Raw genomic sequence first — 17,087 nt, 5'->3', positions numbered from 1 at the left:
GACTTTTGTTGTGGTTTTTTTTTTTTTTTTTGTTAAAAGAAACCTATTTGTGACTCGACTCTTTCTGGAAAATTTTGTATTGGTTGCGGAGGAGAACAAAGCATTGTTTGTAAGAGTGTGAAGACCTCTTTTTAGCATATGTGTTCTAAAAACTTTGAAGGGAAGTTCGAAAGAGAGTCTGAAGAGTATAATATCTGCTTGCAGTGGTGGGCTTGAGTTGTTACAAATGGTAATAGAGCCAACCCTGTGCGATGTGAGGCTGACCCTGAAGGGGTGGATTGGGGCTCTACATCGATTAGAGAACAGAACAATTGCTAGTGAGGATGTTGAAACTTGAAAGGAGGTGGATTGTGAGATCCCACATCGGTTGGAGAGGAGACCTAAACATTATTTATAAGAGTGAGGAGACCTCTTCCTAGTAGATGCGTTTTAAAAACTTTGATGGAAAGTCCGAAAAAGAAAGCCTAAAGAAGACAATGTTTGCTAACGGTAAGCTTAAACTGTTACAATTTCCTCAAGGAAAGACATAGTCTTATCAAACAAATTGAGTTGTCGAAGTGGAATTTTCGATACTACTTCACAAATATGAACATGAAACTTGAGACTATGATCTCGAGGTACTTTAATCATTAAAATTTGAGACTATGATTCTTGACGTACTTTAATCATTAAACTATGTTCGAGTTCGTAGAAATGTAACATAATTGAGATAGAATAAGAGATATTTTATATTTCATAAGATTTTGAGAATGGTACTTAAATGGTTGCAACTTTTGCTCATAGGTTTTTATTTATGTTCGCTATCGTGAACATAATTCACTCGTTAAAACATCATTTACCTCTATGTACCTCTCACCCCACCGCTTACTGCACTAACGAGCATCGTCAATAGTTTTCATAAGTATATTTTCAACGTTTATTTATAATGATTATCTATTTATAAAAAAATTAAACCCTTTATTTAAAAATAATTAATTATTTGAAAAAGATTGATACCAATATTAATTTATAATTTTATTAATACAATCTTAAAAATTGATTTTTGTCTTTTTTTTTTCTTTTAATTTATATTTTTAAAAATAATATTAAAAAAATAGAGTTACCGAACGGTCCAGGAAGAACCGCTCACAGGGTTCCCGTCCGATTCAGGCGTCTCTCCTTCTCACCGTCTCCACTGATTCGTCTCTCTGAAATTCAAGTTTCATCTCCGATATACACAATTGAATCTTCAGCCCTTCTTCATCAGTCCCTTTCGATTTTTAGTTGCAAGGTAAATATGCCAATGGCGCAATTGTTTTTATTTGATTTTTCAATTCTTTTTGTAATGAATTTCTGTTTCTCAATCATTCGTTCGAAACTGAAATGGAGCGGAAATAGAGTTCACTGATGCTGGTTCGATTCAGAACTATTCGTAAATTAGGATATTCAATTCGGTTTGCCAATAGCAAGATTCAAATCAAAGCTACTATTTCATTTCTATTGTCTTCTATTCTTCAAATTTTTGTATGAATTCGATTATTTATGAATGCATGTTCTTTAGTTGGACCTTCGAGATTTTAATTTTTGTTTGTTTCTATATTGCAGTCATGGCTTTGCGTTTAGTGACTAGAAGGATTGGAAGTAAATTGTTTCCAATGTTTTCTTCTGCCAATCATTTACATTCACATGCTACAAGTTTTGGTTGGTTCCTCTCCCTCTCTCTCGCATTAGATCAAGGGATTTGGAGCTCTATCTATACTTGATTTTGAAGTGTCAATATTAATAATGTATCTCAATAGTTGTTAACGCTGCTGCAACTAGGAGTTACATACCTTTATTGTTAGCAAACAATCTTCTAGTTTTCAAAATAGTATATAATATTTTTGTTGGTGAAACAATAAGGTTCTTAGGATTTATTGTTATGTAGAATTGGTTCAAGACTGAGGAATTTAGCTTCCACGATGTTATACCATTTTTAAATTTAAGATAATCATTTTTTCTATTTGGGAAGAATTCCCTTAAAATAGGCTTTGGAATTTGGGGATGAAAGGGAGGAGAAAAGGCTGCAGAACTGGAAGGATGATTGTTCTCTAAAGGTCGACTATTTTAGTTCAACCTGTCCTTGTATATTTTAAAAGTTCATCTCGGGGTATATATATATATTTTTAAATATTTTTTCAAGACTGTGTTAATATCCTTATTTTAAATAAATCCATTTATCAAGGAGTATGAGAAATAGATAAGATTTATGGAGCTTTACTAATTTTCTTTTTTTTTTTCAATGGCTAAACTGATATTGAGTTTCTAAATGTGATGTCCCACATTGGTTGGGGAGGAGAACAAAACACCCTTCATAAGGGAGTGAAAACCTTCCCCTAGCAGACGCGTTTTAAAGCCCGAAAGGGAAAACCCAAAGAGGACAATATCTGCTAGCGGTGGATCTGGGACGTTACAAATGGTTTCAGAGCTAGACACCGGACGATGTGCCAGCCTTCTTGCTGTTCCCCGAAGGGGGGTAGACACGAGGCAGTGTGCCAGTAAGGACGCTGGGCCCCAAATGGGGGTGGATTTGGTGGGGGTCCCACATCGAATTGGAGAAAGGAACGAGTGCCAGCGAGGACGCTGGGCCCCGAAGGGGGGTGAATTGTGATGTCCCACATTGGTTGGGGAGGAGAACAAAACACCCTTTATAAGGGAGTGGAAACCTTCCCCTAGTAGACGCGGTTTAAAGCCTTGAGGGAAACCCCGAAAGGAAAAGCCCAAAGAGGACAATATCTGCTAGCGGTGGATCTGCGACGTTACACTAAACTTTTTTGCCTAGATATTCAAAAGGTAGTTTTGTGCTACTTGAAGAAGCTACTATCACTATGTTTTCTGATATAATGATTTAAATTTATATTGCTTTATATACTGAATTTTCACATTTTATATAAATTGAATACTATGAAATTTTATTTTATCTTGAATTTTAGTAGTTTATGGCACAAAATTTTATTTTTCTCCAAATATAGAATTTTTAAATTGTTATACTAAATTTTTTAGTAATAGCGAGACATTGTCTACATATATTTATTGAAGGGAAGTTTACTGTCTACTTGATATGCTAGCATTTAACTAATGACGGTTAATTTTGAGTGATCGAAGCTTGTTTTAGATTTCAAACCAGTTTGATGTGAACTTAAAGTAACTTGGAAAGAGAGAGTGGTTTTTTAGTGAACTCAAAGTAACTTGGAAAGAGAGTGAGATAGCAAAAGATGCACGTTGGAAAGAGAGGGTGTTTTTTCTTTGAAGTCCATGGCCAATATGCTAAGCAAGAGCTCTGCAGATGGTGAAGTTTGTTGCAATGTGTCTATGGATGCTATCTGGAAGTCTAATGTCTCTAAAAAGATAAAAAGTGTTTTGATGGATTTTTTCTTTGGAGAAGCTAAATACTTATGATAGGCTCCAATGAGAATGCTGAGTCGGTATTTTATATCATGCTGGTTCATTTTATATTAGAGAGATGGGAAAATGGAAGGCACCTGTTCTTTGATTTCCCTTCGCTGCAACGTGGTGGTACATGCTTTTCAATATTTTGAAGCTTTTGTTTTTTTTTTCTTCTCAATGGAAGTTTAAAAAAGTTCAGTATTTCAGCATATATATATATATATATATATATATATATATATACATATATATAAGCTTTCAAGGGGTTTCCGTTGTCTTAAAAGACTATTTAGGCTTATGCATTGAAGCTTGCCTCGAGACAAGACTCTAACTCTTAGCCTCGAGACTTATGCCTTGTTTGGACCATAAGAAGCTTACGACTTTTACAGGGGAGACTTATGCCTCTATTAAAAACACATTGGGGCTTAAGTCTCTAAACCTCGTATATTGATTAGAAAAATAATATTCATTTTCCTTATTCTTTGAAATATAAAGGTTTAAATTGTAACAGTTAAAAACTATGACTACCTTTTGTACTTGGGCTTTAAAAATATTGAAGAGGAAAAACATCAAGCCTTCCTTTAACCTATTAAACATTGGATTTTTTTTCTTTTCCTGAAAACAATGTTGATGGTCTATTCCAATTAATTAAGAGGACTTTCTTTTGTGGTCATATGAGATTTTTATGGTTCAGTGTGGTGGCTAGTCTTCTATGGAATCCATGGAACGAGATGAATACAAGAACCTTCCAAGGGGAAGATTCTTCTAGGGATGTTTCTGGGTTCTTGTTAATTCTCATGCTTCTAAACGTTGTTATACTGATTTTTGTAAATTTTGGTTTTTCTCAAATTTCTGCCAATTGGTAGTCTTTTTTGTGACTTGGCTCTACGGGGATACCTCATCTCCATTTTCGTACATCCTTCGTTTGATCAATACAAGTCTTTTTCTAATATAAAATGTAACTTTAATTTCTTGTCTTAAGCCTCTTTTATATATAAATATGAGAAAAAATTGTCTATGGGTACTTTTTGCAGGATTCAAAGAAGTGCCTGAAGAGGAAAAAAGCCGACTAGTTGGTAATGTCTTCAGCAATGTTGCTTCAAACTATGATCTGATGAATGATTTGATGAGTGCTGGATTGCATAGATTGTGGAAAGACAGGTGCGACTCTTTGAACTGGAATTTCATTCCCTCACACGCAGAAAGCATACGTTCCTCTCTCTCTCTCTCTCTCTCTCTCTCTCTCTCTTAATGTTTTTGCTAAATATTATAGACTCGTTTCCAAGCTAAATCCTTTTCCTGGAATGAAGCATCTTGATGTTGCTGGTGGTACAGGTATGTAAGTTATTTTATTTTTATGTTGTGATGTCAATCCTAAGTTATTTTATTTTTATGTTGTGATGTCAATTCTAACTTTGATTAAGAAGAGACATTTTAGTTTTGGCTACATCGTTTGCAAAGATTCTATACTTTGTTTTTGAGCCTATTAATTTGTGTTGATTTGGAAACTTTTTAAGTTCTGAAGTACAAGATCAATTGCTGGTAGCCAATTACCATGCATGTGCCTAGTGGTTAGTGGTCATTCAAGTCTGTAAAAGAAGCAAAGAGCTTAGTGGTCTGTGGTCATTCAAATCTGCGAAAAAAGTAAGGAGCTTAGAGGGGGTGGGTTCAAATCCTGGTGCCCACTTATCTAGAATTTAAAATTTTACGAGTTTCCTTGGCATTCAAATGGAGTTGAGTTTGGTAGTTGTCTCATGATATTAGTCAAGTTATACGCACGTGCCCAAATATTCATGACTATAATTTAAAAATTTTAGCTAACCAGATCATTGTTGTTGAACATTCCCCTCGTTCCTCTCAATTACCATGCAGTTGCACTTGCCAGTCTAGAAAAGGAAGACCTTAAAGAATAGTAGTAGAATATGGTTTTGTTCAAAGTGAATTATAAGTACAAATGCTTTGTAATCCTCTGATAGCCTGTGTTTTTTTTTTATTAAAAAACAATCTAAATTTCTTTTGTTTCAAGAATCTCGTGTGGGTGCAAATGTTTGTTTGGTTATCTTCCATTTGTAACCTATTTGAAGCTGTTGATGGAATTTTTCTTTAGATGCAAGTAACCTTGAATATTAAAACGGTATCTACTTACTCATCACATGAACTTGTGTCCCTTTTGTGCTTAAAAGATGTGACAATTATTAGATGTTATATTAATTTCTCACATATTGCAGGTGATGTTGCTTTCAGGATCCTAGAAAGGATTAATGACGTCAAACGTAGAGCAATGCAAGATGTTCGGGAAGATGATTTACAGGAACAAACTCAAATATATGTTTGTGACATCAACTCACAGATGTTAAACGTTGGTAAAAAGCGAGCTATTGAGAGAGGTAAATATACAATAAGGCATTGGAACTGTGCATTTTGTAAATGAAATTTGTGGTCAGGAAAACAGTATCACAATGTTTGTAACTTCTAGGTCTGGGAGAAGAAAGTTCTCTAATATGGGTGGAAGGAGATGCAGAAGCTTTACGTTTTCAAGATAATTCAATGGATGGTTACACGATTGCATTTGGAATTAGGAATGTTACTCACATTGAAAAAGTTCTAGATGAGGCTTATAGGTAAACTCTACTTCTCAAGAAATTATCTTCTACATATATTAGATCCTATGGAAAAATGTATTATTTATGCCTGAATAAGGCAAATTCTTGTGTAGAGAAGGGTTGAACCTCTGTGCATAAGGTTGCCTTCAAGTTGAAATCGCCCCCCTTCTAGAGTTTGTCTAGGTGAGATTGAGTCAATTGAGGGTTTCTATGGGGGAACTGATGTCCAATTGATAGAGAATTTTGATGGGAACTCCATGATGTCAGTTCATGAAGGAATATCTTTGTGCTTCGCATGGTGGGAGCATGTTACATCATTTGGATACAAAACGGCATCATCCTAATGAATGTGCTAGAGACTACTTGGTCTGACAAATGGTGGTAGGGGATTATCAAGGGACATCCTCTAGAGGTTCTTGCTCAAATGATACAAGTAAATTTTGACCAGAATGTCCGAAGATTACTTTGCTTGTTCTAGAAGAGGTTGAATTCTTCATGACCCAAAGTGGAAGGTTTTACGTATGAGTTGATGAGGTCTAGGATGTCCGTGGCTTGTGGATAATCAAGGATTGAGTAGGTTGTGCTTTTTCCTAGTTTGATAGTTCAAGATCCCAACAATATGAAAACTTTCCTATGTTATTTTTCAAGAAAAAATAACTATCCTCAGCCACATCCACTGGAAGAAACATAATGTAGCCTTGTCTCCTTGTTGGTTTAGTCATTGTTGGAGAAGCTACGCAGATTTGGAGAATCTCTCATTTGTTTGTTGATTTTCCAGGATAGTTATGAGGGATATCTTCAGGCTGTTGTTTTTAACTTGTAGGTATCACTGACTCAACAAACAAGACCCCTTTCTCCAATTCTTTTTTGTCACAAACTCAAGGGTAAGGTCCCATGTAATGTAATATGTGCATTCTCATGATTTGGGCAGTGTAGATGAAGATATGTCCTAGAGCCTTTCCTACCTTCTATGTCGAGCTTTTTTTGTTATTATTATTATTATTATTATCTTTTATCTTTTATTTTTTAATTGAAACAAACTTCTTAGTGACATTCGAAATTTGAAAAGATATACAGAAAAAAGAAGCATAAAGCATAATACAAAATAAGATACCCTTGACCCACATGAAGCCCATGTAACAAATTTCATTGCTATATAATTAGCAAAAATAGAGGATAAAGAACTTCGTCTAGTGGATTTGGATTCAGTAAAATCAAACCACCGACCAAATGAGGAACTTATTGTCAAAGGGTTGCTGAATTCTTTTGAACCATAATCCTATGGGAAGCTCTATCCAAAGATTTTTGCACTTATTCTCTTTTCTGATTCAGTTCTATTAGAGAGTTTGTGTAATAATCTCTCTTAGCACTTGAATAGGGAGATGTCTCATCTTCACCTTCTCTCCTTTGATAACAATTATTTTTCTTTTCCCAAACAAAGTTGTCTAAGAAAATGTTTCATGTTTGTCTCTTGCTTTTCTTTGGAAATGTTTTTTTAATTACTAAATGTGTTTGTTACAGGGTTCTAAGACGAGGAGGAAGATTCCTTTGCCTTGAGCTAAGCCATGTTGAAGCTCCTATATTTAAGGAATTGTATGTAACTTCCACACTTTTACTTGGGAAAAATTCAATATTTCATCATTTAATTTATCCGTCTACAAACTCGAACTATGTGATGAACTTGAATTTATTTGTCTATTATTTATTTATTTTTGACAAGAAATAAAATTTTTCATTGAATAAATGAAAGAAACTAGTGCTCAAAGGATACAAACTCCACAAGGGAGTGAAAAAAAAAAAAAAAACAAATAAAAAAAAACAAATAATTGGCTGGAAAAGAACAAACTTTATGAAAAACTTGAGACTTGAACTTAACTTGAAACTTTGAAAACCTCCCAACTGAGAGAGATGAAGCTGAAAGAACCGTTGAGAAGCTTGCAAAGAATGGTCTTTTGCTGAATGGATAACTCCTCCTGTTAAGAGTGCCCCGAGAAAACACCACTCAAACTGGGTTTAATAAAGAAAACTTTGATAGAGCCCATACAACAGAATACTATTGAAATATAAAGTATATAAGAACTAAAATAGAACTCAGGTAGTTGATTTACTAGGAATCACACTCGAGCATAAACCAACTAAACAATTGCTTACTTCATTCTTTCCTCCTCACTCTATTCATTACAACTCCCCACTGATATCTTCCCCAACTAATAACTAATATTCCTTTTAATACCTTAGTGACATTCCTGATCGCTCATTATATATATATATATATATATATATATATATATATATATATATATATATATGTATGTATATATAAACTAATGACATTCCAGTTAGATTTTTTATTACAAAGTCCTTTATAAGGAGCACTCCAATTAGAGACATTAAACTGCAAGTATAATATGTTCATTGAAAAGAAATCTCAAAAGGCCTATAGTTTGTACAGCATTCAGGCCTTTTCTTACGACCAGCTGGGAAGGATTTCATTCATCTAAATACTTTTATCTATTGTTTCATGCAACCAAATTTATTGTTTCATCTCTGTTGTTCTTTTGGGTGTTGTGCTTTTCTAAAACTTTTTATTTCCTACTGAGGTACATATGTGCATATATACATTTGCTAATAAGATTAAATTACTATTGTTTGACATAAGTATATTAAGGTAGTTCAGTTCCTTTTTGCTAATTTTTATACTTTGTGGAATTCTTTTTTGTGATTCTGTTTATCTTTACTCTGAATTAAATTACTGTTCTTTTTTGAATTGCCCTCTTAATCAAGCCCTTGGTAGCCTGAATTCTCTAACTTCAAATTGATTTGCTTTTTTTCAATATGTTCCCAACCTAGGATGTACTCTAGATATTATTATGAGTTTCTTTTAGCTGTTAGGTTTGGTGCTTATATCGAAACAAGTTTTAACTTGAATTTCCATCTTCTGGTGCAGATATGACTATTATTCGTTTTCTGTAATTCCAGCTGTTGGAGAGCTGGTTGTAGGTGATCGAGAATCTTATCAATACTTAGTGGAAAGCATCCGTCGATTTCCCTCACAGGTCACAGTCCTTTCCTCTTTTCTCTTTTTTCTCGGACAAGAAACATGATTTTAATTGAAGTTGTGAAAAGTTGCCATCAATTCTGTATGTGCTGTTTAAAAATTTCAAGAATGCCTCCAATTAGAGTTCAACTACAGAAGCAATACCATCACATATCAGGGTCGACATTAAGTGCGTTGGAACTTAGCTAAATCAATCACATCCATCCAGGTGTTACTTATTCACTAAGATCTGATTATTTCGCTCTGACCATAAACTCCAAGTAACAGTTTTTGATTGCATTCAGCCATTAGATCTTAGCTTTTTCTTTGACATTGTGGCCGTCTAGTTCTTCTTAGCAGATGAGTGTTAGGCCCCCCAATTAAAAAAATATTACCAAGGGCAAGAAGAATAAATCGCTTTTGACAAGTTTGTAAGAGGAATGTTGAGATAAGGGACCATCAGTATTGTAGGGGCGAATTGGGGGGGCGGTGGGAGCGTATTGGGTATTTAGGATTGAGCTTTGTGTTTCGTCTTTATGATTTTCATTTTATTGTTTTCGACTTGAAAAAGGAAGGGAGAGTTTACGAGCCCTCTTCATTTAGCTAGAAGTTTTGTATTGCCTTAGGACAAGACATTTTCCTCTGAATATCAATATATTGTAAGGAGATACCTTACAATTGGTATAGAAGCATCATCCCGGGGAGGTTTGCCAAGATGGCACAAAAACAAAAAGAGGAACAATTGGATGTTCCGGATCATGAACTAGGGGAGATGAAAATGGAGATTGGGAACATCCAAGAGAATGTTACGAGAATACCTAGAATCGAAGAAGCGCTGGCATCACTGGCGAGATCAATACCATTCGGGAACTTCGAGGTCTTTAAATGATCGACGATGAATTATATTTGGAGGGTATGAAGGCTGACACAAAAAAAAATATCTCGATTTAAGTGTTGGAAGATATCTCGATTGTTGATCGTTTGAACAAGGCACCCCATTTGCTTGCTATCAAACCTCCTTCCACACCAAATAGTTTTAACTCTCTTTGGTCCGTTCCCTTCCCAGATAGCAATCAATAATACTTCTTACAATTCTCCTTCAATAAGCAAGTTCTAATTCCTGTTTGATTAAAATTAAGGGATCTTACTTAAATAGATCTAGAACAATGCATCCTTTCCTCCATGGTTTAGTGGGTTGGCCATGGGTGTAATGCAAGGGGTCGGGCTCCAACACTTGGGTTATTAAACAAAATCGAACAAGATATCGTTAGTTTGTTCGTATTATTTTTTGCCGAGCCCTCACAACTGTGTTCTTCATTGATGTTGATTGGTGGGATGCAGGAGAAATTTGCTTCCATGATCGTTGAAGCAGGCTTCGAGAAGGTCGAGTACGAAAATCTTGTTGGAGGAGTGGTTGCTATCCATTCAGGCTTGAAACTTTAGAAGCAGGCTTCAAGAGGTTACTTCACTTTTGCTAATCTTCTCATCAAATAAAATATAGCCAAATTTCTTATAACTATCTATAGCTTTTCTTGCTCTCTTTTTTTTTTTTTTTTTTTTTTTTTTTTTTTTTTTTTTCTTATTATTAATGTTAATTGATTTTATTTTATTCCATTTAATATATATTGAATGTTTATTGAAAGGGTAAAGGCAGAGCATGCAGGGATATACTTGTCAATGACAAAATTCAAGGAAGACGTGTAGGGCATATTCCGTTTATCTTTTGAACCCACTTGACGTTTCGATTTAGTTGAGTTAGTGATTCGAGCAACTTGAGTAGAGTTCACAACCCAGTTCTCTTATCTTTGGGTTGAGTTGGATTGTCATATGTCTTTTTTAATTATTTAAAAAATCCTACTCTTATCACTCAAATATCATTTATAAATCACGCATCATGAACATTAGTTATTAACGTTAAATATTTTTATCTTTTTTAAAACAGGGTAGGATTAGGTCTCGAGCTAGTTAGATTGACCTGACATAAAAATATGTCAACACACGACTCAAACCGAATTTTTAGAAACAAAAAACAATCAACCGTTATAGTTTGGATCGCTGTTATAAATTTGAAGATTTGATAATCAAAATCCTTTTGAGAGATTGATGAAGAACACCAAGTGAAAACTGAAATTCAGGCATTCAAATTTCCTTATGATATGATGATATACACGAAAATTGATAGCAGACAGTAGACATAATATTTCTCTATACCCAGTATTTGATGCTATGAAGAAGATTCAATGGAGTATCTACATACCCAGTACGTGTCGGTATCGATCACTGGTGAACTCGCTACACGCATCGGCCTCGACACCCTCGTCTGGTCTATACATATATATATATATATAACAACTGATCTGTTACCATACTCTAATATCTTGATATGATCAGCTGCATTGAACTTCTATAATTTGTTACCCTCATTATGCAAAAAGATAGTAGGATGACCTTACCGATGTTTCGTACGGTCGAGTAATCCACGTTCCCGTTACAAGTCTTCAGCATCATATGGCTTAGCCGTACGAGACCTAAGATCAAACCATCACCTGGGAATAGACGTGTCTTTTCTTCTATATCGATATCAATCACCTTAAAGTGCATACATCCGTTTGTATTCGTTATTCAACAACTCTGATTCTGATGCAACCATAGACATGGAATAAGAACGAGATCGGCTCTCGCCTCGTTGTATACTTCTCAATTTAGCCTCTTCCATCCTGTGTTGAATGACACAATAGCACATTGAGCCAATCGTTGTAAGCATTATCGTGCTACCGATCACGGTTGCACATATGGCAAGCCATTTGTGGTTTGAACCAACAACCACATAAGTGATTGAAATGAAGGCAACAGAAATGAAGAGACAAGCCAACCACATGAGCTTGTTAATCACAAAAACAAGCTGTCTCTTTGCCTTCTGTTCAATCACAACTACAGATGTCTGAACAACAACAACCGCCAGGGATATGAACAACGCCAAACTGTCCGAAACCATAAAAATGATGAACGCTGCGTTCGTAGCGATATGCGCTTGTCCGAGACTAAAACCCTTTGTGTCCTGCTCAACGAACTGGCCGGGGACGGTGAATATGGCAGCAAAAGCAACAGTAGCAATGAGAACAGCCACGACAGTTGCGGAGTTTATAGCATTGTTGAGGCCGCTTATGTGAAGTTTCTTTAATCTTTTTGCAATTCTCTGAACTCGAACACCCGTCTGGCGGGTCTGCTGTAGTTGGGATTCGACATCGTGCTTAATGTCGCAAACCGTTTGCTTAAGTTGCTTGGCTGCACTTGGGGGTTTCCCCTGGTCTTTGGAATTGACTGCCCCTGCTTCCTTCAAGATGGTTACAAGTTCTGAAGATCCAAATTTTTCAGCAATGTCAAGTGGGGTATCTCCATTCTTGTTGTTGGAGTTGATGTTGATACCATTGATAGATAATAAGCAATGAACATTCTGCAAAGATATGAAGATCTCAAAATAAGACCAAGACCGAGCACGAGAATCAAACATCGAAACTGAACTTTTTCTTCCATTTAGACATACAAAATCGACATCAGCATTAAAACTTGATACAGAAAAGATCGAAAACGAAAGTTTCCTGATTTTTCTCTTCTTCCTATGCACCAATCGTTTCTAGATAGTCGTTTGTGGCAGACATTTAAGAGTTCAAGGATACGGTTGACAGTCCAGCACGTAAGATTTGGCGGCGATTGTTGAGCTCCCTATGAGTTGTTTGAGTGTTTCGCTCGGCCATAATATGGGAGCCTATGTCAAAAAGATCATAGGAAACGTAGCATCTTTGTTCTGGAAAGAAGACGTTGAGGGGGAGCCCGAAAGGGAAAGCTTGAAAGATGCTACGTTTATTTTGTTCGTGTTCCAGGATAAAGAGGACAATATCTACGTGTAACCTTGAGGGGAAACCCGAAAAGGAAAGCCGAAAGAAGATAATATCTACTAGCGGTGACTTGAGCCAGAAATCTGAAAACGGTTGTCGGAAAGAAATGAACAAGGGAAGTCTTGGTAGGAACTTACTTAGAAAGGACATTTCTCTTTGACTAAATGGTTTTGGTACCTCTTTTAAGCTTGACACTTCATGACATGGGTAACTTGCACGAGGAATGGAACTCGTAATGCCGACTCTCGAACGATAATGGGAGAACAAACTGGGAGTTTCAATAAGGTTAGGTTCTTTTCTTGGCAGGTAGTGACCCGATACTATAGATATCGTACAAGGTTCGCCGCTCTCAGGTTTCAGTCCAAACTGGGAGGGTCGACTTTTTGTCATTTTCAATCTTCAAACGTGGTAAATATCCATACCAAATCAAACAAATCAAAGAAAAATTTGCATCTATCGAATACTTTTTGCAGGCTAAGAACACGAACAAAATAAATTATTTATAATACCTCGGTACGTCTCTTGGATACAGCAATATGTAACGCAGTATTTCCCTTGTTATCTTCCAGTGTCAAAACCGAAGGATCGGGCCTTAGTAACTCCATCACAATCCTCTCGTTCTGCCCTTTTACAGCCATGTGCAGCGGGGTTTGGCCCTTCTTGTCAGTTCGGAAACCGAGGCTCGGGTCCTTACTTACCAATAATTTTACTACTTCAACATGGCCCATTCTAGCAGCCGAATGAAGGACAGTCTTACCATTGTTTCGAGCTATCTTAGTAAGTTCCGAGTCTGCTTCAAGAAGAAGATTTACCACATCAATGTGCCCTTGCATAGCCGCCGTATGCAAAGCGGTCGAGTTCACCGAGTCTGTGGTCATAGCCAAGTTGGGGAATACTTCGAGAAGTTCTTGCAAAACCCCTGCAACATTTGTTAAGACAAAATGATATCAAGAACAGACGAAAACAACACAGAAGGCTGATACCACCGAGCAATCTGATATTCAAGATTACGCCTTATATCGAAATATTCGAATCACATCTCTTTAACAAACTTCACTTTCAAAATGTATGACTTTAGCAATATATATCTCTTTGAATGCCCAAATTCAAATAAGTTTGACATATGTTCATGAGAAGAGTCAAAGAGATACGTCAACCTCGAGATACTTTACTCCTAACCCCACAAGGTTCCGAGACAGAGCTTAACCCGAGTCTACGTTAAGGACGATCGGTCTTTTCTTTCGATGTGTAATCAGAGTGTAGCACCTCTCTTTATGGGTCTTAACAAAAAGTCGAATTCTAACTCGTATTCAATTCATTCAACTAACTTCGATACGTAATCTATTACGCTCAACAAGTACGTGAACGTGTTACTCAAACTAAGGTGTTCGTGCTTTATAGAGCTCTTCAACAATCATTATCGAGATGCAAGTCTACAATAAAAGGTCAGCTATCCTACATAAACAGACATTTATTAAGCAATTGATATCCCTAAAGTCATGATCATTAAGAACATGATATCATATGATTGAATGTGATATCTACTTGCAACAGATGAATACAATAGACATTCTTACTGAGATGGCCGTGCTTCGCTGCAACGTGGAAGGCATCGAATCCATTTCTAGCAGCCATAAAAGCAGTCTCAAGGTCCAAATATTTCAACATCTCTGCAACGACGAAGTCATGTCCATTTTCAGCAGCTGCATAAAGCGGAGTCTCGCCTTCGAGATTTTGCTTCGACATTAAACCATTTGACTCATTTCTATCATTACAATTCAGAAGAATCTCTTTGATTCTTGATAAATTTCCACTTCTTGCTGCTAAGTGAAGTGGAGAATCGCCTCGTTTTCCAGGCGATTCTCTCGTCTTCTTCCTCTCGCCTCCCATGAAACTCAGCTGCCTCTCCATCACCATACGAAAGCTCTTCTGCTTCTCCATGAACCCTCTAAAGCTTTTCTGCTTCTCCATGACTACACGAGTGCTTGGCTGCTTCTCTAGCGATATCTCTTTCAAACTATTCTCCATGATCATATTCAGAAGAACATCGAGCAACTAAGATTACAATAAATCTGAACTAAACCACCGATCGATTCTCAATTACTTGAAACCACGATTCTCAGATCGATTAACTTAGGAACCAATAGATGAAAATCAACAATCCACGAAACCAAATAGCTCAAGAACACGAAAACAGAGCAAAATCAAACATCCATAGCTCGGGCGGGAGGTTCCAACCCCAAAATCCGTATCAATAAACGAAACCCAGATAGAGAAATCAACAAAAACAGAGCAAAATCCACCAAATAAACGAAACCCAGATGAGAAAAAGCAAGAAAAAGTCAGATAATGGTTCGATGAAGGGGGAAAACGTTACCGACCCAAGAGCGAGGATGAAAAATGAAAGAAGGGGAGAGAGAAGAGGGTTTGTTCTTGTGTGTGTGTGTGTGTGTTTTTTTTTAATGGAATCGAATAATCCAAAGAGTAAAAGAGAAAAGAAAAAGGGGAGAAAGAGAGTAAAAACATATGAACAAACATCCAAAAACGCACTACAGAGTGACCACCACCACCACCACAATCGCAGCCACCATTGCTACACGTATCTCTCTCTCTCTCCTGCTGGTGTGGTACTGTAGCGTCAATTTGGTGAGCCAAACACGCTCTCTTTCAAGAAACAAGCGGAATTGAATTCATGGGAAGGCAACTTATCATGATCTTCATAACCATGTTTTAGTAAGTGTTCTTGTTTTTCTAATGTGCCTAACAATTTTGATGAGTGTGTTTGTAGCTAGTTTTGATCTAAGTATGGTTTTTGTTAAGAACGGTGGTCAATGTGTATCACAAAATCACTTAATTTAAGATTTAGAAGTATGACCGTAATATCTCACATCGATTGGAGACGAGAACGAAACACCTTTATAATAGTGTGAAAATCTCTCCCAAGCAGACGTATTTTAAAAGTTTTATTTCGAGAGATATAAATCTCGGTAGTTTAATAATAAGGCCAGGAAGACAAAACACATGACGAATGAGTAAGAAATTTGTATCTCTCATGTGTTCACCAATGATTGACCCGAAGAATAGTAGCTCACCATTAATGAACTCAAGCTTCAAAAGCACTTCAACTACAAACTCCTTTAAAGCTTTTCTAGCTTGCTTTAATAAGTGCTCCGAGTTCGAGTTTAATATAACTTTATATTTTGTCTAAAAAAAATATATTTTTAATTTTTTAAAAATGTTAATAATACCTTGAATTTTTAAAAAAACATTATTAATTTTGGATGAAACCTTAGTATTTTATTTTAAAAATACATTTAAACTTTAAAATGTTTCATTAATACTTATTACCATCCGTACTATGTTTAAAAAATACTCATGAAAATTTAAAGTACTGTATATAAAAAAAAAATTAAATTTTTTTTTATTGTCAGAACAAAAATTGTCTATCGACACTTCATAGATTATCTCCAAATTTTTTAATGTTATTTTTTAAAGTTCATAATATTCTTAAGACGGGTTAATAATGCTAAAATTATTTTTGAAGTTTTTTAAAAAGTTGAAGGGTATTAATGAAAATTTTGAAATCTTAAACGTATTTTTTTAAATACTTTTTAAAGTTAGAAGGGTAACCCTTTTAAAAGTTAATGGTATTTTTTAAACGTCCAAAACCAGCTATAAGGGTATTTTTGGAATTTTCTTTTTAAAAGTTTAGTGGTATTATTGAAAAATGGTAAATATAAATATTATGTATACAAGGGATAGCATGTGAAATTATTAAAATATTATGTCGGTTTAATTATTGATATTGTATTTTTAAAGAAAAAAAAGTATTTATTTAATAAAAATGAATATATAAGGTGCAATTTTCTTTTTACAATTTCAATTATTTTTTATTTTTTTTTGAAAAAGGTTATAATAATTATTGAATCTCATAATTTCAAAAAGCAAAGAAAAACTAATTATATAAATTCCAACTACTTTCATAATTTATATATTTAAAAAAGCACTTTGAAATTTGCAATAATTATTAATATTTTCTAAATAAAATACTTTTAATAATTATTGTGAATATTTTTCACGATTTATTTCATTATTTTTATCGATATGAGAATAGCGGATAAATCTCGTTTAGATATAATTTAAATT

General features: G+C 35.3%; 2 protein-coding genes across 4 annotated transcripts; one reads left to right on the top strand and one right to left on the bottom strand.

Annotated features, from left to right (window-relative positions):
• The first annotated feature begins 1,091 nt into the window (after positions 1-1,091).
• On the top strand, positions 1,092-10,949 carry LOC111793555 (2-methoxy-6-polyprenyl-1,4-benzoquinol methylase, mitochondrial). Of its 2 annotated transcripts, none has more exons than XM_023675487.2 (10): positions 1,092-1,270; positions 1,585-1,680; positions 4,440-4,566; positions 4,679-4,740; positions 5,634-5,792; positions 5,882-6,026; positions 7,530-7,601; positions 8,956-9,064; positions 10,387-10,504; positions 10,696-10,949. In XM_023675487.2, the coding sequence occupies exons 2-9, from the start codon at positions 1,587-1,589 to the stop codon at positions 10,486-10,488; spliced, it is 870 nt and encodes a 289-aa protein (XP_023531255.1). In that variant the 5' UTR covers positions 1,092-1,270; positions 1,585-1,586; the 3' UTR covers positions 10,489-10,504; positions 10,696-10,949. The 2 variants fall into 2 exon arrangements, with proteins under 2 accessions (XP_023531255.1, XP_023531254.1); XM_023675486.2 differs by having other exon boundaries at positions 10,689-10,949.
• Positions 10,950-11,163: 214 nt separating this feature from the next.
• On the bottom strand, positions 11,164-15,594 carry LOC111793554 (ankyrin repeat-containing protein At5g02620). Of its 2 annotated transcripts, none has more exons than XM_023675485.2 (3): positions 14,519-15,563; positions 13,451-13,860; positions 11,164-12,499 (listed from the first exon to the last, which is right to left on the bottom strand). In XM_023675485.2, exons 1-3 carry the CDS (start codon positions 14,973-14,975, stop codon positions 11,636-11,638), a joined length of 1,731 nt encoding a protein of 576 aa, XP_023531253.1. In that variant the 5' UTR covers positions 14,976-15,563; the 3' UTR covers positions 11,164-11,635. The 2 variants fall into 2 exon arrangements, with proteins under 2 accessions (XP_023531253.1, XP_086979366.1); XM_087123240.1 differs by lacking the exon at positions 11,164-12,499 and adding an exon at positions 12,545-13,307 and having other exon boundaries at positions 14,519-15,594.
• Between the last annotated feature and the right edge of the window lie 1,493 nt (positions 15,595-17,087).

This window comes from Cucurbita pepo, chromosome 4 (assembly GCF_057944985.1).
Source record: "Cucurbita pepo subsp. pepo isolate OVF chromosome 4, ASM5794498v1, whole genome shotgun sequence".
NCBI classification, from domain to species: domain Eukaryota; kingdom Viridiplantae; phylum Streptophyta; class Magnoliopsida; order Cucurbitales; family Cucurbitaceae; genus Cucurbita; species Cucurbita pepo.
The sequence above is the reverse complement of the archived record's forward strand: the minus strand, read 5'-3'. Positions and strand labels throughout refer to the sequence as shown.

What these genes read in the sequence shown, in the direction of transcription:
- LOC111793554 (XM_023675485.2), bottom strand. Translation starts at nt 14,975, where the DNA reads ATGATCATGGAGAATAGTTTGAAAGAGATATCGCTAGAGAAGCAGCCA. An exon ending in AGCGAAGCACGGCCATCTCA is followed by an intron (nt 13,861 to 14,518) that starts GTAAGAATGTCT and finishes CAAATGTTGCAG; the next exon opens with GGGTTTTGCAAGAACTTCTC. An exon ending in TATCCAAGAGACGTACCGAG is followed by an intron (nt 12,500 to 13,450) that starts GTATTATAAATA and finishes ATATCTTTGCAG; the next exon opens with AATGTTCATTGCTTATTATC.
- LOC111793555 (XM_023675487.2), top strand. Translation starts at nt 1,587, where the DNA reads ATGGCTTTGCGTTTAGTGACTAGAAGGATTGGAAGTAAATTGTTTCCA. An exon ending in TTCACATGCTACAAGTTTTG is followed by an intron (nt 1,681 to 4,439) that starts GTTGGTTCCTCT and finishes TACTTTTTGCAG; the next exon opens with GATTCAAAGAAGTGCCTGAA. An exon ending in GTTCTAGATGAGGCTTATAG is followed by an intron (nt 6,027 to 7,529) that starts GTAAACTCTACT and finishes TGTTTGTTACAG; the next exon opens with GGTTCTAAGACGAGGAGGAA.